Source organism: Poeciliopsis prolifica, unplaced genomic scaffold (genome assembly GCF_027474105.1).
Source record: "Poeciliopsis prolifica strain line A6 unplaced genomic scaffold, Auburn_PproV2 SCAFFOLD018, whole genome shotgun sequence".
Lineage (NCBI taxonomy): Eukaryota > Metazoa > Chordata > Actinopteri > Cyprinodontiformes > Poeciliidae > Poeciliopsis > Poeciliopsis prolifica.
The window spans coordinates 5,356,601-5,381,757 of NW_026562393.1; the positions used below are offsets into that span (position 1 = coordinate 5,356,601).

Consider the following 25,157-nt stretch of genomic DNA (forward strand, 5'->3'; position numbering starts at 1 on the left):
TTGAGTCAGCTGTGTTGGAGCAGGGGCACATTTCGCATCTGCAGGATACTGACCCTTGGAGACTGGAGTTGAACAACAATTATATAAGTGAACACAAAGCAGTTCACAAACACAATAATGTCATCTATCAATCACATTTATTTCCTCTGGATAAAATTCACAAATTAACATGAACTTGTTCATGATGAGACTATGGATTTAGATCAGTAATTGATTTTGGAAAATTCCTGGCTACACCACTACTGCACACTTGGTGGCAGCACAGATCAATTCAAATTCCTAAGAGATTCAGTATTTGCATCTGCTCTTGATTTTTAAGCAGCAGACATTTGAGTCGTTTAAAGGCGGTAAATTCCTCAGCAGGCCCAGTGAAACATGCATCATGACAGATGCATTTTTTAGTTGAACAATGTCATGAGTCTCTAGTCAATTTGTCTTTGATAAAAGTCTAAGGTTTTTATCTTATGTACCATTTCAAAGCTAAAAGAAGCTCTCAGATGTTCCGGAGCTTCTGCTGGTTTGTGGTCTCCACCCACTGAAGAAGGGGAGGGCTATGGGTGTAAGTTTGCATGAGAATGTTTAGTGGGAGGTTTCTTTTAGACTGAAACTATGAGCCCTGAATGAAGGTGTGGTTTTGACGCTCTTCAGTTTGAACCAGGAACTGAGAGCTGATAAAAGCGGCTCAGCCTGTTATTTTCAGAGGGTTGGGAGAGACGCAGGCAGAGACATGGCAGAACCAGCAGTGGTGGAACTAGCTCCTGCTCCCAAACAGCAGAACCTGTGCGGGGTCTGCTCAGGTGAAGTGAGCGACTGTAAGCCCACAGCTTGTGGTCACTCCGTCTGTGTTTCCTGTCAAGAAGACAAAACCAAAGGATGTCCAAAGTGCCTTCAGAGTCCTGCTGTCAAACCAGCTCCTGACAATGGGCCTAAGCAAAATGGAACAGCTGCTGCTTCTCCTGAGAAAACCAAAGAAGAACAAAGTCAAGACCCAAAAACTGTGGAGGAAGTCAAAGGGCAGGGAGAGCTGATGGAGTCTGAGGGTCCCAAAGCCCCGGTAGAGAGTGAGACAAAGTCAGAGCCACAGTCAGACCAGGGGACAGAACCAGAGGAAGCTAAGGAGGAGCCATTGGGTCCCGATGATGTAGTATGTGACTCCTGCATCGAAACCCCCTGCAGGGCTTTGAAGTCCTGTCTCACCTGTATGGTGTCCTACTGCGAGGCCCACCTCCGGCCTCACCTGGAGAACCCAAAGTTTCAGAACCACAGGTTGGTGGAGCCACTAAGGGACATTGAGCGGCGCACCTGTGAGAGTCACAAGTGGCCCTTGGAGCTTTTCTGCTGTGCTGATTCCTGCTGCATCTGTCAAGACTGTTTAAAAGAAGAGCACCGAGGTCACAAGACAGCCCCTGTGGAGGAGGCCAGGAGACAGATAGAGGCAAGTAACTATTTTTAAATCTCCAGGATTTGTAAATTAAGATGAAATTCTACATAACTTTAAAAATCTATTCTCAATAAAGCATGGGAGTTTAAATGGACTCATTCCAATTGTTAAAAAAAAAAAACATGCTTTGTTGTATTTTAGTATGTTAGATTTTTTATTGTAGTTTGAGAAACAAAAATGAAAACTAAATACAGAAACTGAAAAATTATTTCAAACAAATGAGGAACTTTCTAAACTTCCTCATTCATAAGTGAACACTTGTTCTAACCACAATGGTAATCATGTGTCAGTGTCCACTATTAAGGCCATAAGATATCTCTATGTCCAATCCTCAGCTTAAGTTAGATTCCTAGAGAGACACTTTTTATTCTCACATGGAGGTGTTGCAAAACCTCAAGCTGTTTATTAGCTGTAAAGGAAGAGAGAACAATTACATTTCTCGTTTGAGAAACAAGTGATGATACAGTTATCAGTAGATAGCAAAAAAGATACTTTTTATTCTCAATGTTCTGCATGGGTTATTACCAGAGTAAAAATCTGTACAACCTCACTTCCCACACCATACCTTAAAGTCATTCTGAGTAGTGGGTACAGTCACATGAAAGAGACTCCCTGTTGTTTTCTTGTGCACAGCCAGAAGAAATCCAAAGATTTGAAACCCCTTCATCCTGATCAGGCTCCAAGAGGAGCCCTTGGTTTTAGTTATCTTGGCAAGGTGTGAAGTTTTTGCTGGTCCTCTCACTTTAAAGTCAACAATTGCTTCCCCGAGTCAAGTTGGCCTGGGAAATTCCACTAAATAACCAGCCGAAAGGTAAAGCTTCGATATACTAGTCTACCCTCACCGATGGCCAGATGATATTTAAAAATAAGATCTTACATATAGACCTTTGATGACATTCCAATATAAGCTGAATAGGTTAAGGTGAGAAGGTGGGGTAGGTGATTTCTGTGGCATCTCCATTCTGAAGCTTTTTGAGTACCTCATATTGGGAGCAGCCTCTGGGGTTGGCCTTGAACTCCCTTTCACCACATCGGCATCTGAGGATGACGACGGAAGTAGGGTTGGAATTATACAATGACAATAAGTAATAATGTTAGGGGTGGTGGATTTCACAACACTTATCTTTTCCCCAAAATATAAATATTTGAAAGCTGACCTATAGAATACAAATGTGTGAATTGATGTCCCTATAATATTAGAGACATTTTTTACCTTTTAACCTAAATTTAAAGAACTAAAAGTAATATTACCTGTCTGCTAGTTGGAACTTCTGTGTTTCTCAAATCAGGACTAAAAACAAATTTAATAAACAGATCAAAACCCTTTCAGACCTCTGCCTGGAGTGGCACTGCCATGCCATTCCTGAGTTGGACCACTTTTTCTGAACAAATTCCACAGGCAATGAATTTCTGCACTCGTTTAATATATCTTTGACCTATAAGGACATGCCTACTCAAGAAAAGGAAACTGAGATTAATGTTTCCCTCGGGGTCTGACTCTTACTGGAGATGAATCTTGGAGTAACATAATCTCCTCCTAGTCGTCTGGACCTGCCTGAGGAATTTCGACTTGTCTTGCTATATTGGCAATGAATGAAAGTTTTGAAAGAAATGTGTGTTAAAGAGATGTTACATCGCAACAAAATGGAGAAAACCAACATGTAGAATGAAATGTCTACATGTTTATGTCTGCATATTATCAGTATGTTTGCTTGTGACATGATTTCAATGAGACTTGTTCACATCTCTGTTTTCTTCTTGTGATCACAGAAAGAGCTGAGGGAGAAACAAACACAGATGGTAAAGATGGTTACAGCAGGAGATAACGCCATCGACAAACTCCAAGACAACAGAGTTTCTATAGAGGTAAACATAAGAGGTGACTAATTTGTAAAATGATTCACAGGATGTATGACAAAAACATGTCACAATGGTTTGCTAATTATATGGGTGAAGCAGGTAGTTTTAGTGTAAAAGTTTTGAAGGCACACTGGAAAAACAGGTTTCTCTGTCAGGTCATAGCAATGGTGTAGTAACCCTATGGTAGTGAGGAAACAAATATTTGTCTTTGAGGTTGGATAGGTATGTCACATCACTGTGTTGCTTCACTGCACTCTCGGCATGTTATATTTCACAGCAATCAGTGACAAAGGTACGATCTGTGATCGAGACCCAGTTCCAAGGGCTTCAAGTGATGGTGGAGAAGGCCAAGAAGGAGGTGACGGAGATCCTGGAGGCTGAGGAGAGCCAGGCGCTGAAGCAAGCTGATGGCATCCAGGTTCACCTGGAGCAGAGGTGCACAGAGCTGAAAAAAGTTCAAGCCCAAACGGAGAAACTGTCCAAAAGTAAAAATGATGTAGACTTCCTGCAGGTGAGGTCAAGCACCTTTACAAAAATAATAATGATAATAATAAATCCGATTCATGTAGGCCTACAGAAAAACATTGTAAATCCAATGATATAGACAGATTCAAAACCAATTACTTTTGTTCCAATTTGGTGCCATCAGTTCTTCATTCTAATTTGAGTTTTCCATTTAAAAAACCTACTGCGTTAATTTCAGACTTCAGCAATTACTCTCCCTGAATTAGCGTATAGCCACAGTGGATAATTGATTGAATTGTGTACAGTTACCCAAATAACAATTATACAGGAAGTTAGATGGCAGCATTTTAAATGACAAAAAAGAACAATTGTATTGAACTTCAGTGCCATATATTTATACATACAGCACACCAGCAAGACAGACAAGTTTTCTTGTATTATTGGGCAATGTGCTTACGATAATCAAAAATAAATCTTAAACCTTACAAAAATTTGGCCATGTATCTTGAAAGATTTTGATGATTGTTTTAAACTGTCAGAGTGAATTGGCCTTTTAAGTCAACAAGAATCATTTTAAATTTGGGAGAATATTTACTCAAAATTTGTCATTACAGTCTTCAAATTCCTGCTTTAGTTATTTAATGTTAATGGTTGAAACCTTGAAGACAGAAGTCCTCAACATCTGATGGCCCTTTTCATTTCTGAAATGCTCTTTGTTTCTCAGGAATATGCTGAGTGGAAGAAAGAAGCCACTGATAATTCTCTATCTGGTATCTATGTTGGCCTGGAAGATCGTTTGGACTCCTTCAGTCAGGTGATCCAGGAGTCCACAAGCAACCTTTGTGACATGCTGGTCTCATACATTCAGAAAGTCAAGGAAAAATGCAACAGTGGTGAGTAAACCTACTTAACACCAAAGAAATCACAGTCCAATCAAATGTTTCTTTGGTTGCTTGAGCATGTTCACACAAGCCAATAATTTCTAGCTAAGGAATGCTTTGGCACATGCTTGAGTTCAACGATGCATGAAAACTTGGTCATGGTTTTTGCGTGTTATTTAAATAAGATCATCTTCAGGAGCATGGTGGCTTTGAATACTTGATCAATTGAATGTTTTTGGTTGTTCTGTTTCAGATGAAATAGGAATAAAGATAACCGTTCAAACGAATACTGCAGCCAAGCATGACGTATCCAAACCTGACCCACAGACACGTGCTGAGTTCCTCCAGTGTAAGTGACATTTAGTCAGAGCACATAGTTATGCTTACCTACACATTATTATTAAGAAATTCACTTTCTCCAAAATCCAGCTCTCTCCCCACTGTCCAATAACATTCAATTTAGAATTGACTACTCCAAATTATCCTTCAGTGTAAGTGTGTACATCCTCAGTGGTCTTTCTTGTGTGTCCCTGGGATGATCTGGCAATCTTTCCAGAATGTACATAACGTCTTGCATTTTAGGACACATTTTTGCACATATTTTGTACACACAAATAGTCCGTGAATTTACCCAAGAGTGTCGGCTCTATTCTGTCAGCACCTTCTCCTCAATTATTTTTGCAACATAGTTAACTTATTAAATTTCTTTCTACATTTACTAGATGCCGCTCAAGTAAGTTTCGATGCTAACACGGCCCACAAATTCCTCCGCCTGACTGAGGAAAACACAAAGGTGACCAACACCACGCCCTGGCAGCATCCTTATCCCGATGTTCCAGAACGCTTTGAGCACCATCGGCAGGTCCTGGCTGCTGAAAGCTTCTATGTAGGTCGCCACTACTTTGAGGCTGATGTTAGTGGTGAAGGCACGCATGTCGGGGTCACATACAAGAGCATTGACCGGAAGGGGGATGAGAGCAGCAGCTGCATTACAGGAAACGCATTCTCTTGGTGTCTCCAGTGGAACGGGCGAACCTACTCAGCGTGGCACAGCGACGAGGAGACGCCACTGAACGTGGAGAAGTTCACTCGAATTGGTGTTTATGTTGACTTTTCCCAAGGCCTTCTTTCTTTCTATGGAGTGGACAATACCATGACACTCCTTCACCAGTATCAGGCCCAGTTTCTAGAGCCACTTTATCCGGCTTTCTTCTTGCCCAAGAAAGAGAATATTGTAGTTCTGGTGGCTCCTGGGGAACCGTTACCGCTGAAAAGCCCCTCTCCCCTTACTTCACCAGAAGATGGACCCTTTGTTGCACAATCCTAAACAATAAGAGCTTGAAAAACTGAAGTGTTACATCATTACATCTGTAAAAGGGAAATGTGGAAATTTTTTGACATGTTCAACTTGTTTGCTTAGTTGTGGCTTTGGGACTACTGTTACTGGAAAATGTTCTGTTATTGTTCTGCATGGAAATAAAAATGTGTTTAAGTTTGTAGTAAAGTAAGTCTTTGTTTACAGAGATCAGTTTTCCAGCTTAACTTGTTTATATCTATAAACAAACAAGCTTCACATCATGTTCCACTAACATGACAAACACTGGTCTGAACCATCTCAGCTTTGCCTCTTTGACACAATACATCACAGCGGTTATCAATACCAAGTTGTAAACCTTCCTTTTAGTCCTTCTGTCACAAATCATTCTTAACACTTGTCCCTATCAACACTGCTTTGCCCTTCTCATTCATTCAAACATATTCATCTTCAGTACAAGTGCTACTTGTAGCTTCACTGTTCTACTTGTTTCTCTCTTTCTCACATATACCTACTCTGTCGTGCTCCATGCTGTCTCTGATCTTTATTCCCAGTATTCCTCTATCTCTCCAAATTTCTATAGCTGCATCATCCAAAGCATGGTGACCAACTGCAGTGCAGTTACAGATGCACCCCTAACATCACAAATGAATGTCAAATTGATGTCAAAGCTATTACATAGATAAAATAAATATTTTTCTTCTTTTGTAAAAATGGTATGTAATGCATTTTTTTTTACGTATAGAATATTTTCAAAGTTCTAGCATCAATTTCATTGAATTGAACAGAAACAGTAATTGAAATAATTCTTAAGAGGAGGCAGGTAAAAGGGTTTTCAGTACAAAGCACTGTGGGCTGCTCCATTATAAAGTTTTTCATAAAATCCCAAATTAGAGTGTTTTGTATTGATCACCGTGAACATATTGCATATGCCTTTCACGCAGTATGTTGCTTTTTTTTAGCTTGCATCTACTGTCAAATTAAATTGTTAACTTAGTAGCTTATTAAAAGCTATTACTAATCATATTGAGTCTTGTTGAAATCGATTTTGTGTTGTACAGATGGGAGGGGAGGGAAATGATCAGTCACAAAGAGAAACACTATTTATTACTCCGTTAATTAATTATTAGCAAATAATTTACCCGATTTTGACTTCATATGCAGAATACATTCCACAAGGGGGTTTCGCCTGCATTTTAAAACCACCATACTGACGTGATGGCGTCAGTCGACGTGACTAACGCGTCACGAAATGTGACGTGTCACAGAGTATGTAACCAGGAAGAGTGAACGAAACTTCATCATGCTAACAGGAGTAAGAGGAAAATACTCACTTATTTTATTTACATTTAGACATATCACACAGTTTGTGCTGGCTCTATGATGTTGTGGAAAAAACTGTTGATGAAAGTTGTTGTTTTTTTCTTATTTCCAGTGAAGGCGAGCAGCTAACTCGCTAATAGTGTTAGCATGCTAAACATACCAGCTACATGTTAAGTTCCGAAAACATTTGTCTGATATCAACATTTTCTCGTGTTTTGTATGAAGTTCATCAATAGTGCTCTTTTCGTTTGTATGCTTTATAATGTTCTCAGCTTGCTTACTAAAGTGTACTTGTTCTCTATTTTAAATTGCGTTTAACGGCATTATAAACAATGCTTTTAAAATCTCCAAAATTGCTAACATTCGCTTAGAAAAGCTGAAACTTACGTCAGGAAACTGGCACGTCATGTTTTTATCAAAGGGCTTTGTTAATTGTAAACCTAATGTATAATATCGAAGCTGTTTTTTTACAAAAATCTTGGGGTCCCTCAAGTTTCTTTGCATCTAAAGTAGTTTTGATCAGTATTTTTCAGATTGTATGGATCAAGCTGTACTATATGTTAGTATGTATGTTGATATGCAGGTTTATTTACAGAAAACAACTTATTTAATGAGCTTATAAATGTTTTCTAATCCTGTTTTTAACACAAAGCTAAAAATTTTGTTGCTGTTACAAGCAGCAGAACGTTCAGTGTGTGTTAAAGATGCAGCTCCGACGGGGCTTTCGCTCAAACTCTTGTAACCTCTGATCAATCCATATGGACACGTCTGAGTTTTATTTAGAATTAACTCTGTGTCTCTGAGGATAAAGCCTCTTCCTTATTGATCCCTCAGGATACCAACGATGAAGACGTGTCTCTGTTTGATGCCGAGGAGGATGCAGGGAAAAGGTCAAAGAAGAATATCAAGTAAGTTTACAGAGTTCTGATGGGATTAACTTTCTGTGTGCATTTTTAAGTGTACCTAGCAAATATTGTCCCAGGTTTTTATTTCAATTTGTACAGCATTCAGGCAAATGAGTCAGATGTTTACCATTTTATGAAGACAGAAAAAATAACTGACAGTATTATTTCTTCTGAGCTGTTGTTTTTAATGGAGTAGAAGAATGAAAATATATCCCACCCTACTTGTGGTAATTTATCAAACAGGTGATCATTCCGGTTTACTTACGCAGACCCTATGAAGTGTAATAAAATAGTTGTTAGAGATTAGATTTTTTTTTCTTTATCAAGAAGAAGAAAAAAACGAGTCATATACAGGATAATTTTTTTTGTGTCATTCACATCTTGACTCTTTGAGTCATTGAGTGTTTTCGATAAGCTGTTACATCAGTTAATATAAATTTTTTACGTAGCAACTTTTCAGGATGAATCATGGATCTTTTTGTGTATTAACCTTCATTAAAAATGATTCAAATGAGTCTTCTCTGGCCTCTGTTGAGGAAAAAGTGTTGCACAAATTTAATTCACAGTCGATGACTCCTTCTCCTTAATGTCTAGTGATAGTTCTAATGTGGCTTTTCTTTCAGCTGATTTCTAAACAGATCACTCATGAATACCACCTTCTGCTTCTATCATTTTTTTATATCTGCAAAAGTATTATCCTACATTTTTTTAGGCTGTATTGATTTGAGTTTTCTCTCTGGCTTGCTGAATTCCACTTCTGCATCTTTGTTGTTAGGCTATCAATAATTTTACCTACATGGTCACATTATTGAGCTCAGAAATAAAATAATAATACAATTCTGTAACTGGCAGTAGTAATGGGTGGAGTGAGTAGATTTTAAATGATGCTATAAATCTGTGGCAGGCATCCTGTGGCGTCCTTCTTCCACCTCTTCTTCAGAGTCACTGCTACGTTTGTCTACCTGTTCTGTGAGCTCGTCAGCAGCAGTTTCATCGCCTCCATGGTCACGATCATCCTTCTGCTCTCCTGTGACTTCTGGACTGTAAAGGTGGGCATTATTTTACCATCCTAAGGTTATACTTTAAAGTAGTTAAAGTGTTGTGTGTCTGTGATCAATGATGGTAAAAGGACCCCTCAGTATGGTCTAGATGTCAGAAACACTTATGTTTTTGCTTCACTTTGCTTTGAATAAATAGCTTGGTGGTAAATCTAATTTTCTTTGATCAAATTTGAGAAAATGAGCATTTGTTAAATTACCAAAAATTATAAATAATTTGGCTGATATCTATGCTAAGCTGGACCAAAATAGTTGCCGTGCATGGCTGTCCGCTAATGTGATGGCTGCAGTTCAATTCAAAAGTATTTTATTGTTCATAAAGGGAAATTAAGTAGCATGTTAGACTTGTTTAATATTGATATGTATGTTATTCTTGGCAAAATAGAAAACATGACATGCCTAAAATGGATTAAGGTTTCTAATTATCTTTGATATCATGGGTCTTATTTTCAGCAGATATTTTGACAGAGTTGTAGGATTTGCACCGTTGTAATGAGGGCTGTATTCCACTGCTGTAGCCAAGCATGCTTTTTATCTGTAGTATCAAAAGAAAATGACGTTTTTATATCCTACTTCAACCTACATCATCTGCTGTGATTAATGAATTTTTTTGCTCGTAATTGTAAAACTGAAAACAAGAATTAAAAATGATAAACTAGCAATCACAAAGAAAGGCTTTGTGATTGCTAGTTGCCTCCATTTTTAGACAGTTAGATTTCTAAGAAAGGCTAAAGGTACGTCAAGAACTCCAGCTTCAAATTTAATATTGCAGTAGACATACCAAAAGAAGAGTGTGTTTTCTCTTTAATTGTGTTAAAATGTCTGTGTGTGAAATGTTGGTTTCCAGAACATCACAGGCAGGTTGATGGTTGGTCTGCGCTGGTGGAATCAGGTGGATGATGACGGGCAAAGCCGCTGGGTGTTTGAGTCGCGGAAGGTATGAGATTTCTCTTCTTTCTTCTGTTTTACCCAATTCACTTCCAGGCCTTTAACCTCCCATGTTGTTGACATCGAGGGATACATGAGTTTGATAAATGCATCTGTTCACTGTCAGTGACCCTTATGGTATTCACAGATGGTGTAACTGTGAGAATATCCTGTTTCCTTCAGGGTACTGGGAAGCAGCAAGCGTCGGATTCAGAGTCCCGAATTTTCTGGCTTGGACTGATAGTTTGCCCAGTCATCTGGGGAATCTTCGCCTTTAGCACACTATTTGCATTGAAGATTAAATGGATGGTAAGTTGCTTCATGGAGTAGCTACAGATCCGTTCAAAGTTCACATTCGCCCATCATGTATGAATGTCATAGTCATTTTTGGCCTTTAGGATTCATTGAAGCCATTATTTTTGGAATGGAATGATTATATAACACACAACTGCAATTTGTGTTGTTTTTTTTTTTGTACAGACCTAGTAATGTTTGGATAAATATTCGTTAGCAAGTTGCATCTCAACCACATCATGTTTTGATTATCACTCAATAAATTCCTTCTTCATATTGGACCACCACTCTTTTAATCACAATTGGTAGAGCTAATTTAAATCCAGTATAAAAATAGTTGATTTTTTGCCATTTAATAATGGTGTATACCTTTTCAATAAGCTTGCAATATTTAGATACACTTTTTATTATCAAAGGAAGAAATAATGTGGATATTAACACCGTTAAACCATTAGTGACAGTACTGTATTCTTCTTTAGCCTGTAGTGATCATGGGTTTGGTGCTGCAAGGAGCTAATCTGTACGGATATGTGCGGTGTAAAGTGGGAGCAAAGACCAGCTTAAAGAACATGGCCACGAATTATTTTGGCCGACAGTTCCTGAAACAGGTGAGGGGACTTCAGATCAAATGACTGAAGATTTTCTTTCTCTGCTTTTCTAAAGTAACACTGACATTTTTGTCATCCACAGACGCTGTCTAAAGAAGAGGAATCGTAGAGTTTTGCACATTGCAGTTTTCCTAATATCGTAGAATAAGTAGAGACAGGAATCTTTCCAAAATGGACTAAAGACATTGGTTTTGTTTTTAATTTGATATTCAAATCCTCTGAGTTATTTTCATGTTTTATTCAGAGGGTGTTTCTCAGTAACTGAACTTGCGCAATAAGCACTCTTTACTAACACCTCAGACATGAGTGACAAAATCCAGCGATGTTAACCTGACTAGTTTGTGTTGTAGTGTCATAAATATATCTTTAGTTTATCTTTAGTTTGTGTTTTTGTTTCTTTTTTCAATAATTTAATGCAACCTTAAGCAGCTTTTCAGATGCTTTGTAAAGAAGTTTTCTTGCACAACAGGCTGTGTAAAGTATTCCTTGTAAATATGTAAGTAAAACAAACTATGTGGAATATTTTTTGTGTAATTGCATTTGGGATATTTTTTTCTGACTAGTTTCCTGTTTTTAGCTATGCTAATTTATTATCCAGAAACGAAAGTTCAGGTATGTGCATGTCAGGAAAGAATAATAAAAAAATGACTGATATTGAATGTTCGAAACCCTAAATTTAAATTGAATATGTATGATACAAGGTTTGCAGCTTTGCTTCTGTTTTAGGACCCAGCACTTTAAATATACCACCACAGCATCTGATTTATGCTGAAGTCTGACCTTTGACAGGGCCGCTGTGACACCTGGTCTCTTTTTTTTTTTTCAGTTATTTATTTTTGCTGTGTGTTTGATTATCATTTCGATGATCCAGCGTGGTTCTTAAAAGGGCCAACAGCAACACCTGTTTGCCACTTCTTACCTCATGGAAGCATCAAAGATGAATGTTCTTCACAATCTAATGCCATATAAACCACAGGGTGTTTTTCTACACTTAAGGTTAGATTTAAATAATCAACCTAATGGAGATCATATCATTTTTATTAGGTTCTGTGTATTTTCAGTGAGGGTGTACTTTCATTTTTGTGTTTTTAGTTGATCGTTTTCCACAAGGAAATACTCATTGTTTGCATTAAAATTCATATGACTCCTCCTGGTTTGATTTACGTTGTGAAACCTTGACTTAGTTTTCTGCGCTTGGATATAATGGCTTTAATATTTGATAAAACATCGCCCTCTGGCGCAAAATCAAAATTTTAAATAACATTTCCCAAATCGTAATGGACACTATGAAGTCTGGGGTACGAAAAAGACGGAACACACCTCGATATGAGGTCAGTAAATTCACTTTTCAAAATAAAAGCTCGAATCATCATAGTTGCAGGAAATTAACAAATTCTTAAAATTTGTGTGAAGAATGTCACATCAAGGAATGAACATCAAAACAGTATGTTTTTTTCATAAGTTACTGTGCTAACTTAGATAAATAATATTGCTGAAAGTTTTTGAACAATAAGCACACTGCGGTCTTAGAAACCGTCAAAGGCCAAATTTCGCTACTGAGCTCTACATAGATATATGTCTCTTTTGATCAGTCATGGCAATAAGATATAGAAAGCATGTTCAAGTCCAAATTGATGGATAACTTATTATTATTTCTTTTTTAGTTAATGTGCTCCAAAATCGTACGCAATATGCTTCTTTTAAGTTAATTTATTATTTTATTCTGAAACTCCGCCGGAAGCTGCTTTTCTAGAACGACTAACCAACCTAGCTTACAGTAGCTCCCTTTAGCTCCTAGAAACAGCATCTTTTGTTTATTGTTTTTATAATTTAAACAGTACAGAAAATTTGTTTTTCTTCCCCTGGAGACCGTCCTTTGATGGGAATTACATCAAAGATGATTCCTACTGAGGATGCGTCCGCCAGGAAGCGAGAGATCGAGGAGAAACTGAAGCAGGTTAGTTTGGTTGGACAGGAAGAGGAGATCTATTCTAAATTCGCGGTTTAGCTAACAAACGGGATGTTTAAATACATGCAGACTGTAAACTAGAAAACTGTGGCGTCCGATAATGTGTGACGACGGGATTATTTACTGTGGGAATTTTGCAGGAACAGGAGACCCTGTCATTCATCCGGGAGAATCTGGAGAAGAGCGATCAGCTGACCAAAGGCATGGTGAGAAAATCTGTTTACTGTTGTCCAACACATAACAGACTGCTACTTCTATTATGCAGTACTTCTACAAATTGCTTTTGCTATATTGGAAATATTTATTTTATTTTCAGTCTCAGACTTTTGTGTGTTAGAATTTGATGTCCTTATATATAAACATTTAAACTATGAAAGAATTTAAATAAAACATCTTTAGAGAGAGGTCTATCTAAACATGTTAATGAAAAGTTGTGTTGAAGACAAACCGGTGAAAGAAAACGGTTGGCAAGCAGCCTTAAGAGATTAAGCATAGCTCTTGTTTGTTTTCCAAATATGGGAGAGATTTATAAGTTAAGTCAAGTTAAAGTTCATTTAAAGAGCACTTTAAAAACAACTGAAGCTAACCAAACTGTTGAATAGGTCAGCAGTGGCTAATAAATGCACAGAATATAGAAAACGTACAATATTGGTATGATGTGATCATACCAATATGATCACATCCAGAATATGAGCAACAACTATCTCATGCCATGTGTTTAGCCAATCCTGAACTGGAGGTAAACCAGAATTACTTTACCTAAATTAAGAAGAAAGGTGACAAGATTGTTTCTCAGTGGTCCAAAGTTTGAAATCATGCTACTGCAATACAGTATGACATTTCACGGCCGTTTTACACATCTGTATCATGGGTTCCTGTATGCATACTGTATATTGGCTCCCTTTTTTATACACATAAATTTCAGTTGAAGGTCTGTTTTTGACCTATTCTGTTGTTCTCGTTTTGTAAGGTTTCCATCCTGTCTTCATTTGAGAGTCGGCTGATGCAGCTGGAGAACTCCATCATCCCGGTCCACAAGCAGACGGAGAACCTGCAGAGGCTGCAGGATAATGTGGACAAAACTCTGTCCTGCTTGGACCATGTCATCAGCTACTACCATGTGGCCAAAGATACTGACAGGATAATCAGAGAGGGGTAAAGATTAGTTCCACCTTTTAAATTCTGCTGTAAGCAGTTACTGGGATATCATGTACTTGCTTTGCTCAGTCCTTCAGGCAGACTGGATGAATACCTCGCCTGCATTGCAAGAATCCAGAAAGCTGTGGAATACTTTCAGGACAACAACCCCGACAGCCCAGAACTTAACACAGTGGTAACTATCTCCTGAAATCTGTTATTGTCATTTTTATTATTTTTATTTTTTTTGTCAGTTCAACAGTCTGAATCATACCATCACACAAATCCCACACAGTCTTCAAAAGTCTGGGAAGATTTGATTTGGCTGAAGTGTTTTTCAAAAACGGATATGTATGATAAAATAAACTGCTTAGATTAAATTTTTATTTTATTTTATGTTTTATTCTTTTTTCCAAAATGGTAAATATTTGAATAAGTTATTTCTATCATACTATTCATCTGTTCCTCCACCCATCTATTTTTTCAGCTTCCATATTAAATCTTCTCCACTCTAGAAATAGATAGGGTGCATGGGAGAAAATGTTATATTTCTTTGAAAATGTAACAAAATTGGTCGTAAACTGCGTAAAATTTAGTTTAGAAAGGCAATTAAAAAAAAAATGTGGGGGAAAAATGTTACAACTCCTGACCTCTGTGTCCATTTCCTTTTAAATCGCCTAGTTAGTCTTCTTTTTTTTCTCTTCAGAAAGCTCGCTTTGAGAAAGGGAAAGAGCTGCTGGAGGCGGAGTTCCGAAGCCTCTTGACCCGCTACAGTAAACCCGTTCCCCCCATTCTGATCTTGGACGCCATCAGTGTGGACGAAGACATTGAGCTACAGGAGGAGGTGGTCCTGGAACACCTCCCTGAAGCCGTATTGCAGGACATCATCTGTATTTCCGGCTGGCTAGTGGAATACGGACGCAATCAGGGTACAGCGGTTTGTCTTAGTTTGTCTGCTGTTTTTATATCACTTCCACTCTCCCAACTTCTTCTTAAATTAGATTTAATCCTTTAGAAGATTTATTCAGCTGTTCTCTCATTCTAACATAATACAGCTAAGATTACATAATGTTTTCTTTCCTTTAATATAAATGTATTTATAAATTAACATCTCTCATTGAATGTGGAGCTGTAATGCAAATAAATTAGAGCCATTTTGGGCCTTTCTAATGTGCTTCTTGTTCAAGAGATGCAGAGAAGTTTAATTTTCTTGACTGATGATCAGCAGGAAGGCGGGTCGGGATCAAACTATATTTAGCTTCTGTGTTTCATTACAACATTCATCAAAATATGTGTCATAACATATACAAATGTGTTCCTATTTTGTGCTCTAACAGATTTATTACAATCCACATGATTGGAAGGTACAATTATTAAAGGTTAAGGTTTTAATTCAATTTAGATAGAAGACTTTATCCAACAAGCCTTGCTATTGTATGTATTCTCAGCAGGAGTTACCTCATCACTATGAACTTCTAAAAATAAGATTTGGAAGTCAGTTAAACAGCCAGCAGCTGAAGATAAATGGACAAATATGTTACAGAGAAAACAGAAGTAGTTCACCTAAAGTTGCCATCAGGGGGCAGTGTAGCACTGAAAGGAGAGCTCAGCTGTGTCTGAAGCAGCATAATGATTTTCTCCTAAAAGTCAAGCAGTTAGCGGAACTAGTCTGGATACTTCATGAATTTATTTGGGAGACAGACCAGGAGCGATTAAGAGGATGTGAATGCTTTTGCCTGTACGCATGAAAAGTTTTATGAGATTTTATGAGATTGAGCTGGCTGAGCAGCCAAATGACAAGCTGCCTCCTGGCACTTGGTACGGTTTCCAATTTATGGTAATTATGGTTGTTATGTGAGATAAAATAAGTGATTTCTAAGTCTTTAGGAAAGAATTTATTTTAAATGGTACCTTTATGGTTAGAGACTTCATTATTATTTATAATTGATCATTTTATCACTCTGTCTTTTATGACTACAAATTTAACAAGAACTGAATGAGAGCATTTATTGTCCTTCAGTTTTGTCATTTAAAAAAAAAAGAGTGTAAATGAAGTTAATGGATAACATTAAGTTAGCTGGACAGGTTTGAACACAAACTATTAAACCTAATCTCTCTGGCCATTCCTACGTAATGTTTCTGATTGAGGATAACATTCCAGATTTTTTATATATTTCGAGGTATACTTGTAGCGTATTTATTCACAAGGATTTGTAGCTGCTCTGTGTCTGAAATTGACACTGGGAGAGGCAGAGTGTTGCTTCAGGCGCAGGAGACGTGACAGATACTGATCAGTTGGTTTATATTCAAGCTGCTGTTTAATCTTCACACAAAGGTTGGTAGCACAAGGATTTGTCATTTTTCATCAAAAACAAACAGTCAAAGTGAGGTTATAATTTTGAATTGGAGATGAACCAATTATTTGTTTGGTTAATTGTTTTAATCTTGTAAATGTAAGTAAAGACTGTGAGAGATTTTATCTATTTTTTTTAAGTCATGGTGTAATCTTGAAAATGTTCTTCTGCAGATTTCATGAACGTCTACTTCCAGATCCGGTCCAGCCAGCTGGATCGCTCCATCAAAGGCCTGAAGGAACATTTCCGCAAGAACAGTGTTTCCTCTGGTATCCTGTACTCACCGGCAGTCCAAACCAAACGCAAGGACACGCCCACCAAAAAGGCTCCCAAGAGACCAGGTCAGCGGCAGACGGACCTGCTTCCAAACACAATCTGTTAATGTTCCTCTTCATTCTGCAACCACAGCTTCTGTCTTACAGATTAATGTAACAAACACGAGCGAATCTATGAATAATGACACTTGCATTCAGTCTTTTTTGGTCACCATCCAGCCACATTATTCTCCATCCCTTTTAAATCATTCTTCACCACATGGTGTGATTTTTTTTTCTTTAAATGCCCTAAACATTCTTCATCCTTTCCTCTTCCATAATCCCTGTGTTGTGATGACAGTCTACATCCCAGGTAAACACAATGCTTCCATGTGTGTCGTGCTTGCTTGTGTCCGTTTGGTGCCACGTGTCAGAGCAGGAGGAGACTCTGTTAGGATTTATGTTTCGAGGTTCAGTGTTTGATCAGATTAGTTGGTTAGCTTCAGCGTGTCGGCCTTCAGTTTCACGGCAAGGTTCAGCACGAAGTGGCAGTAATGGCGTGAGTCAGCCGCTCTAAAGGTGGAACTGATTAAAAATAATAAAGCGCTGTGCTGCGGATTGTTGCTGTTCCGCACAGACGACCTCATAAACCCCATCTCAGTTCATACACCTTCGTCAGATCCTTGGTGTTCAGACAGAAACACTTTTGCAGAAAAGAAAACAGAACATATATTAAATAATCCATGCTGATGCCCTGAAACTGAAGGCTGTGTAGGCTCAGGATGTGGTGGTTTGTGACTAGAGCAGCTGGTAGCTGACAAAAAGCTTAACTGATTTGTCACACACTGTGTGCAGATAATTGGAAAAAAAACAGTCTTTGTTGGGGATTCATTCACTGTGCAGTGACTGATAACTGGTTTGTCCTTCTAATTAATGCTAGGAGAACAAAAAGACATGGAAACTGAATAAAACATTCATTAACCATTTCAGAACAAGGACAAATTCATACATACATATGAATTGATAACCTTTCTTTTACCTGTTTAAATATTTCTTAGATGAAGTTTTCTCTGCTTTCACTATTCATTATGTTTCTGGTATGAGGTAGAGATGAGTTTTGATTTCTCAGTGTTCGAAATGTCATTGAAGTGTGCTGCTGTTTGCAAAACTGCCTAGAGGTGGAAGTAATGAGTTGTAGACCATGAACAAGATACTTTTGAAGCCACAATTCTCGGTTCATTACAGCTTTGGAGTAATTTTGCTTATCTTTTCAATGTAACCCCATAAATGGATCACAAGTAATGGGAAGAAGGCTTGGTTGAAATCTCATCCGCAGCGGTCATCGTAACTGAATGTCTGTGGCAATTAAATTTATGTTACATTACTTAACCTTGCTGTAGAAATATGTCCACTATTAGCTCTTTTCTTGGTTGACTTAAATGAACATATTAAACATGAGAGCAACACATTTATAGGGGAGGCATCAAAAGTTTGAGTCTACTTAGTTCTCAGTGCAGTTCCGGTAAGAATGTTGCTAAAAGCGATGCTGCGATGAGGTCCTGAAGGCGGAGTTTTGGAAAGAGCAGGAGATTTTGAAGAGATGGAGGCCCAATCTCAAAGCAATTTCCTTTGTTATATCTAATATATATATATACACACACACACGAGAGGACCATAGCAACCTTCCTGAGCAAGCCCCGGTAACCATCACTGTGACAGATGTCCTAGAAAGAGTCTCAGGTATGAAAAACTGGACAGCACCAGGGCCTGACATGATGCATGCCTACTGGCTAAAGAACTCACTGCTCTCCATGAGCGACTGGCAGTCCAAATGAACCAGCTGCTACAAAGATGGACTCACCCTGAATGGTTAACTGAAGGGCGGACAATCCTAATCCAGAAGGATCCATCAAAGGGTCCAGTCCCACCCAACTACCGACCAATAACCTGCCTCTCCACAACCTGGAAGCTCATGTCAGGCACCATAGCGGCCAAGATAAGCAAACACATGGAAAACATGAGCATGGCACAGAAAGGTATCGGTGTAAATAGCAGAGGAGCCAAACACCAACTCCTCGTAGACCGCACAGTTGCCAGAGACTGCAAAACCCGACACACCAACCTGTGCATGGCTTGGATTGATTACAAGAAAGCCTATGACTCAATGCTGCATACTTGGATCATTGAATGCTTAGAGATGTATAACATCAACAGGATTCTGAGAGCCTTCATTGCAAACTCGATGAAGCTGTGGAAAACCACCCTTGAAGCCAACTGCAAACCACTTGCACAAGTGTCCATCAAATGTGGCATATACCAAGGAGATGCTCTGTCCACCTTCTGTTCTGCATAGGCCTGAACCCCCTCAGCCAAATTATCAACAAGACTGGCTACGGATACAGACTCAAAAATGGGGCCAATATCAGTCACCTACTCTACATGGATGACATCAAGCTGTACGCCAAGAGTGAGCGAGACATCGACTCACTGATCCACACCACCAGGATCTACAGCATGGACATTGGGATGTCATTCGGACTAGGCTGATCACAAAGAGGGGGAAGGTGATCCGCACAGAAGGAGTCTCACTCCCACAAGGAACAATAGCAGACACAGAGGACAGTTACAAGTACCTATGTATACCACAAGCAAATGGCAACCTCGATGAGGCCACCAGGAAAGGAGCCACAGCTAAATATCTCCAACGAATAAGGCAAGTCCTGAGAAGCCAGCTCAATGGCAAGAACAAAATCCATGCGATAAACAGCTATGCCCTGCCAGTAATCAGATACCCTGCTGGAATAATTAGCTGGCCAAAGGAGGAGATAAAAGCCACAGATATTAAGACTGAAACTGTACACGAGCCGCAAGGAAGGAGGCAGAGGACAAGTGAGTGTGAGAACCACTGTCCAGGACGAAACAACTAAGATCCATAAATACATCAGGGACAAAGCCTCAACAGACAATGTGCTCAGTGAATGTCTCAGACAACAGGGAACGGAGGTTGAGGTGCCAGAGATACCATCATGGGAGGACAAGCCCCTACATGGGATGTACCACCATCAAATAACCGAAGTGGCTGATATCAACAAATCCTACCAATGGCTGGAAAAAGCTGGACTCAAGGATAGCACAGAGGCCCTCATCCTGGCCGCCCAGGAACAGGCCCTAAACACCAGAGCAATAGAGGCCCAGATCTACCACACCAGACAAGACCCAAGGTGTAGGTTGTGCAAGGAGGCCCCTGAGACAGTCCAGCACATCACAGCAGGGTGCAAGATACTGGCAGGGAAAGCGTACATGGAACGACATAACCAAGTGGCAGGCATAGTGTACAGAAACATCTGTGCAGAATATGGACTGGAAACCCCGAGATCAAAGTGGGAAACAGCCCCAAAGGTGGTGGAGAACGCCAGAGCTAAGATCCTGTGGGACTTCCAGATCCAGACAGACAGAATGGTAATGGCGAACCAACCAGACATTGTCGTAGTGGATAAACAACAGAGGAAAGCCGTTGTGGTAGATGTAGCAATACCAAGTGATTGCAACATCAGGAAAAAAGGAGCACGAGAAACTGGAGAAATACCAGGGCCTCAGGGAAGAACTGGAGAGGGCCTGGAAGGTGAAGACCACAGTGGTGCCTGTGGTCATCAGGGCCCTCGGGGCAGTAACCCCCAAACTGGAGCAGTGGCTACAACAGATCCCAGGAACAACATCAGACATCTCAGTCCAGAAATGTGCAGTCCTTGGCACAGCCAAGATACTGCGCAGAACCCTCAAGATCCCAGGCCTCTGGTAGAGGACCCGAGCTCAGAGGATAAGAACCACCCGCGGTGGGTGAGAAGGGAATTTTTATATATATATATATATATATTATATATATATATATATATATATATATATATATTTTATAGTGACTGGAGGTAACAGCTATTTTATTATGCTTTAAAATGACACTGTGCAACAAAAATAAATACTTCCTCTTTAAATCTTTTCTCGATTACCTTGTTTCTAATTTAATAAGGTAAATTGGTTGTGCATTTCTTTTACGTTTTTTCATGTTGATCTGCATTTTTCCCCCACTTTGCCTTATATTCCAATCTGGCCACAAATCATAAAGTATTTATTTCTGCTTTTTTGGTTCTCAATATGAACATTGATTGGCTGGAACCACCAAACAATAAAGAGAAAAAAACAATATTCTACTAATGTCCACCATCTTCTTATTGTTAAAGTGCTGCTATTTTGTTTCCTCCCTGATGGTTCTGCAGTGGCCGGTCAACATTAAAATCTTAAATATTGGTTCAGCGCTTGTCCGTACAAGCAAGAATGTTAGTCTATGCGGAGACTCGTAGTGTGGGTTCTGTCGCCGGTGATGTAGACTGATGTAGACTGCGACCCTGTCTCTGTGTTCGTTGCATGTGTGATTCTGCTGATGTTCTAACCATCCCAGCTTTGTACGGTTTGTTTTGTAAATGTGCCACACGCACACTAACCCAAGCCAACACATTACGTTTAATTCTAAAACCCGTTGAACATGTTTAATTTGTGTATCTTTAGACTTTTTTTTTTATCAGTAATAATAATTATGCTGACTGTATTAATTATGAAGGCTGTGTACCTAACCTGTGTATTCTCTTCCATGACCCTGGCACTGTGTGTTTCAGCACAGCTGTCCTGTCAGTGCTTTAGTTTGTCTTTCACCTGGTTGTCTTGTTGTGTAGTTGTGTTGGTGGGCTGCTACCACCCCTCCAGAGATACTTCTGCTGGCTGTCTTGTGGTGGAGGGATGTGCTGTCTGCTTTTCAACACTCACTTCCTAGCTCTCCTATCTTTTCTTCTTCTCCCTTCTCGTGTTTCTTGGCTGTCTGGACCTCGCTGCCTCCCCCGCCCCACTCCTCTGGACTCTTTCTGTCTGTCTATGGGACCAGGGACCATTCGCAAGGCCCAGAACCTTCTGAAACAGTACTCACAGCATGGGCTGGATGGGAAAAAGGGGGGTTCTAACCTCACTCCTTTGGAAGGTAAAGCACCTCGGTCTTCTCTTCGCTCTGTGTTCCTCCTGCAGCTGTTTCAGTCGCAGAGAAACAGGCCCGTCACAATAGCTCTGAAAGTCTTAGTTTGCCATGTTGGATTGAAGAATAATCAGGTTCCACCCAGAAACACGTTTCCACTGTTAAGAAGCCCAACAGGTTAGCACAGACTTGAATGTCAAAATATTTTCAGGGAATTTTAATGAATGGAAGTCTTGTGGTCTCCATGACCTTCACAATTTGTTTGAATGTTCCTAGATTGCTGCAGATTTTAATATTCTTTGCTCAACTTTTCATTTGCTCCATCACCTATGTGTTTTTTTTCTTACTGAATCCTTCTTTTTCCTAACCAGGCTGCCAGTAGCAGTGATATGGGAATATGAATAGTTTACTTTTCACCATAAAAGATTTAATGCTATTATTTATTTTATGTTTTTCTGCTTTGTCGTTTTTGACTTGTGGCTAGACTATCTAAAATGCAAGCTTTTTGTTGAAATATGTTAGACTCTATAACTTGATTCTTTAAAGAAAAAAATCTATTAACAGCAACTCTTTTGTCATGCAGTCACCATTTCCTCCTGTTTTGAAAAATGTATGACTTTTTGTGGCAGGAAGTCTAGATTGATCACTGAAGCCCCTCCTGTCAGAGCACCTTAGGTTTGAAAATGGATAGACAAATCCTTTTTGTTGAAGTTCTAGTAGCTGCCAGAGAAATCCTTTCTGTAACTTCACACTGCCTTATTATTCTTGAACCAATGACGCTGATATGAGGTTTGAAGTTTGGTAAGAGACCACAACAACACAAGTTAATTACCCCCAAACTATTTAATCCTTTTTTTCATAGAAATTCACCTTTTCCCGATTTAGACAGATGTTCATCTTTTCTACATGTGGACCCATCTTTATTTATACTTTCAATCTAATTAAAATATTAGAACATTGTTGTAAGAGATATTAAAATAATCCCAAACAACTGTGGCATAAAGAGATGAAACAAACTAAAGACATCATATGAAAATATATTTTACTTTAATGTGAGACAGTGCAGTTTTTCCAGATGAGCGATTAGTTGCAGTGGAAACGTGTGCAAGGATGTGGTTTTTCAAAGGTGAGACCAATCTAAAGCTGTTGTGAAACTTGAAGCCTGTTTCTGTCTTGTAGCTTAACACACTCATTCATTTAGAAAACATGAACCTGTGGGCCCCCTTTCCCCCCCACCCTAGCCTTCAGTGGGTCTCCCCTGCTTCTTTTCTGGTCCCTGTGCTGGTGCTTGGTGGTGGTCAGAACAGCTGATCCAGGGTCAGGTTTGTCTCCCCCTTTCCCCTCAGTCTGGTCAGAGCCCAGGTGGTTTTGACCAGTCTTCCTGCTGTCCCGTCCCCACCCACCAGGTTACGATAATGACCTGCGGGTCAAACTCCACTCTGATGCCCTGAACGAGAAGCACGGGGCCACCATAGGTGAGTTATGAGAAAAAGCGGGAGAAGAAAAAGAAAAACAGGTGGACCTTGGATCAAATATCATTGTTTTGTTTTTGATTTGAATATAGAGCATTGTTTCAGCCTGCAGATGTAACACTTATTCTCACTATACCTCAACACAGACTGCTTCATGTAATTGTGTAAATCCTGATCAATCCCTCATGTCTTTATATTTTTCTTCCTAAAAGGCAGACATGCTCCATTGTGCAGCGACAATTCTCCAGCTTTTCTTTTTAGTGCATCAGTTGGTATTACAGGGTATAGTATTCTATGATGGCAAAAACAGAAGTAGAAAGAAATGCACAAATATTTCAAAGTTTGTTTAAAAGACAAATGTTGCATCATGTACAACAGTGCAGCTATACTAATTACATTTACATATCTAATTAGTCAACTTTATATTGCCAGACTCAGTTTTAATAATATACTTATGACTGTTGGTATAATAATATTTATAACAACATAAATTGTATGCAGATCCAAAATAAAATTACCAAATTGTAAAAATATGGATTAAAGTAATGCATGTAATGTAAGACTATGGTTATTTTGTGTGGTAATAAAACTACCAAAGTGAGTGTTCATAATAATAACACTGAACATTTTTTCTTTTTTTTTTTTTTTTTTTTTTTTGCTATCATAAACATCATTATGTTACGTCATTAGAACTGCTGAAAAAAATTTCTGAGGGCATTTTAAAGTTTGAATGAGTTTTTTTGTTTTTTGTTTGTTTTATGGCTCTTTGTTGGTTATTTTTGGAGAGCTAAAATCACCCAGCTAATATATATAATATATATATATATATATATATATATATATATATATATATATATATATATATATATATATATATATATATATATATATATATATATATATATGGATGTATATATAGATGAGTAAGGTAGGGTAGCTCTTCCTATAACAAAAATAATTTTTTTCTAAAAATGGTGGAACTTAAAATGAATCAAAAGCAGCCAAAGTCCAATAATTTATCAAGGACCTGCAGAAATCAAAAATCTTAATGTATGGGAGAAAAACATAAAGTAAAGAGGGGCAGCTAAAATGCTCAGTATTGTAAACCAGACATTTTACTAGAACTGTTGTTTTTCACGTCTCAGGGAAAGACGATGTCCTGGACATCGAGATCGACTCGTACATCCACTGTATCAGTGCCTTCGTTAAGCTGGCTCAGAGTGAGTATGCGCTTCTGACAGAAATTATCCCTGAGCATCACCAGAAGAAGACCTTCGACTCCCTGATTCAGGTCAGAGACGCTGAGATTTGATCATTTTATCAGCAGGTTTGGTTTCTTAAAAGTGGCAAAGCTTTCTTCCCAGTTAAATCAGAGCCCTAACATCAAACTAAGAAGCAGAAAAACATATTAGTGACTGCAGAAGAGGAAATGTGAAAAAATGACATAATTGTAAATTAGTTTATGTTTATCATTTTGCATTGAATATTTTTTAGTTCATAGGCTTACTACAATTGTGTTTACATTATGGCATATAAATACATATTTTGTCAATTTATTTACATTTGTATTTGCTCTATTTAAGGACCACAACCACCGCGAACAACTGAAATCTGTGAATATTTGAGACCCTCTCTAAAAACACCGACAGCTGCTTGCTTTAATAGTTCAAACACAAAATATGCTTTAAGACACACAGAGGAAACCGTCTTTGCACTACTACTCTTGGAGGTTAGCCAATGAGTGCAAAGGAAAACGAATGGCTGCTTTGCAAATGGCAATAGTGTATCAAATAGCATTGTGCCTCTGCATCTCAGCTTTCCAAGCTGCATTATTTTTCAAATATTTTTTTCTATGTGAGAAAATTGCTAATAGGCAAGTT

General features: G+C 38.7%; 3 protein-coding genes across 7 annotated transcripts in view; all 3 read left to right on the forward strand.

The window, feature by feature from the left end:
* Nucleotides 1–703: 703 nt before the first annotated feature.
* trim16 (tripartite motif containing 16) lies at nt 704–6,702 on the forward strand. The gene is made up of 6 exons (XM_055043248.1): nt 704–1,435; nt 3,212–3,307; nt 3,579–3,812; nt 4,491–4,659; nt 4,901–4,996; nt 5,370–6,702. Exons 1-6 carry the CDS (start codon nt 728–730, stop codon nt 5,972–5,974), a joined length of 1,908 nt encoding a protein of 635 aa, XP_054899223.1. The 5' UTR covers nt 704–727; the 3' UTR covers nt 5,975–6,702.
* A 497-nt stretch (nt 6,703–7,199) lies between these two features.
* On the forward strand, nt 7,200–11,745 carry tvp23b (trans-golgi network vesicle protein 23 homolog B (S. cerevisiae)). The gene is made up of 7 exons (XM_055042453.1): nt 7,200–7,277; nt 8,120–8,193; nt 9,095–9,239; nt 10,096–10,185; nt 10,359–10,484; nt 10,949–11,077; nt 11,160–11,745. The coding sequence occupies exons 1-7, from the start codon at nt 7,266–7,268 to the stop codon at nt 11,184–11,186; spliced, it is 603 nt and encodes a 200-aa protein (XP_054898428.1). The 5' UTR covers nt 7,200–7,265; the 3' UTR covers nt 11,187–11,745.
* A 1,082-nt stretch (nt 11,746–12,827) lies between these two features.
* Nucleotides 12,828–25,157, forward strand: part of exoc7 (exocyst complex component 7) — a 32,261-nt gene continuing 19,931 nt past the window's right edge. For 2 of the 5 annotated variants that reach the window (XM_055042798.1, XM_055042800.1), the window contains exons 1-8: nt 12,828–13,034; nt 13,187–13,252; nt 14,017–14,201; nt 14,274–14,379; nt 14,890–15,112; nt 16,711–16,878; nt 21,722–21,814; nt 24,423–24,568. In XM_055042798.1, coding sequence (XP_054898773.1) covers nt 12,957–13,034; nt 13,187–13,252; nt 14,017–14,201; nt 14,274–14,379; nt 14,890–15,112; nt 16,711–16,878; nt 21,722–21,814; nt 24,423–24,568 — 1,065 coding nt within the window. In that variant the 5' untranslated portion in view covers nt 12,828–12,956. Of the gene's footprint in view, nt 13,035–13,186; nt 13,253–14,016; nt 14,202–14,273; nt 14,380–14,889; nt 15,113–16,710; nt 16,879–21,721; nt 21,815–23,211; nt 23,281–24,422; nt 24,569–25,157 lie in introns of all 5 variants that reach the window. The other 3 variants (XM_055042802.1, XM_055042799.1, XM_055042801.1) reach the window with 3 other exon arrangements.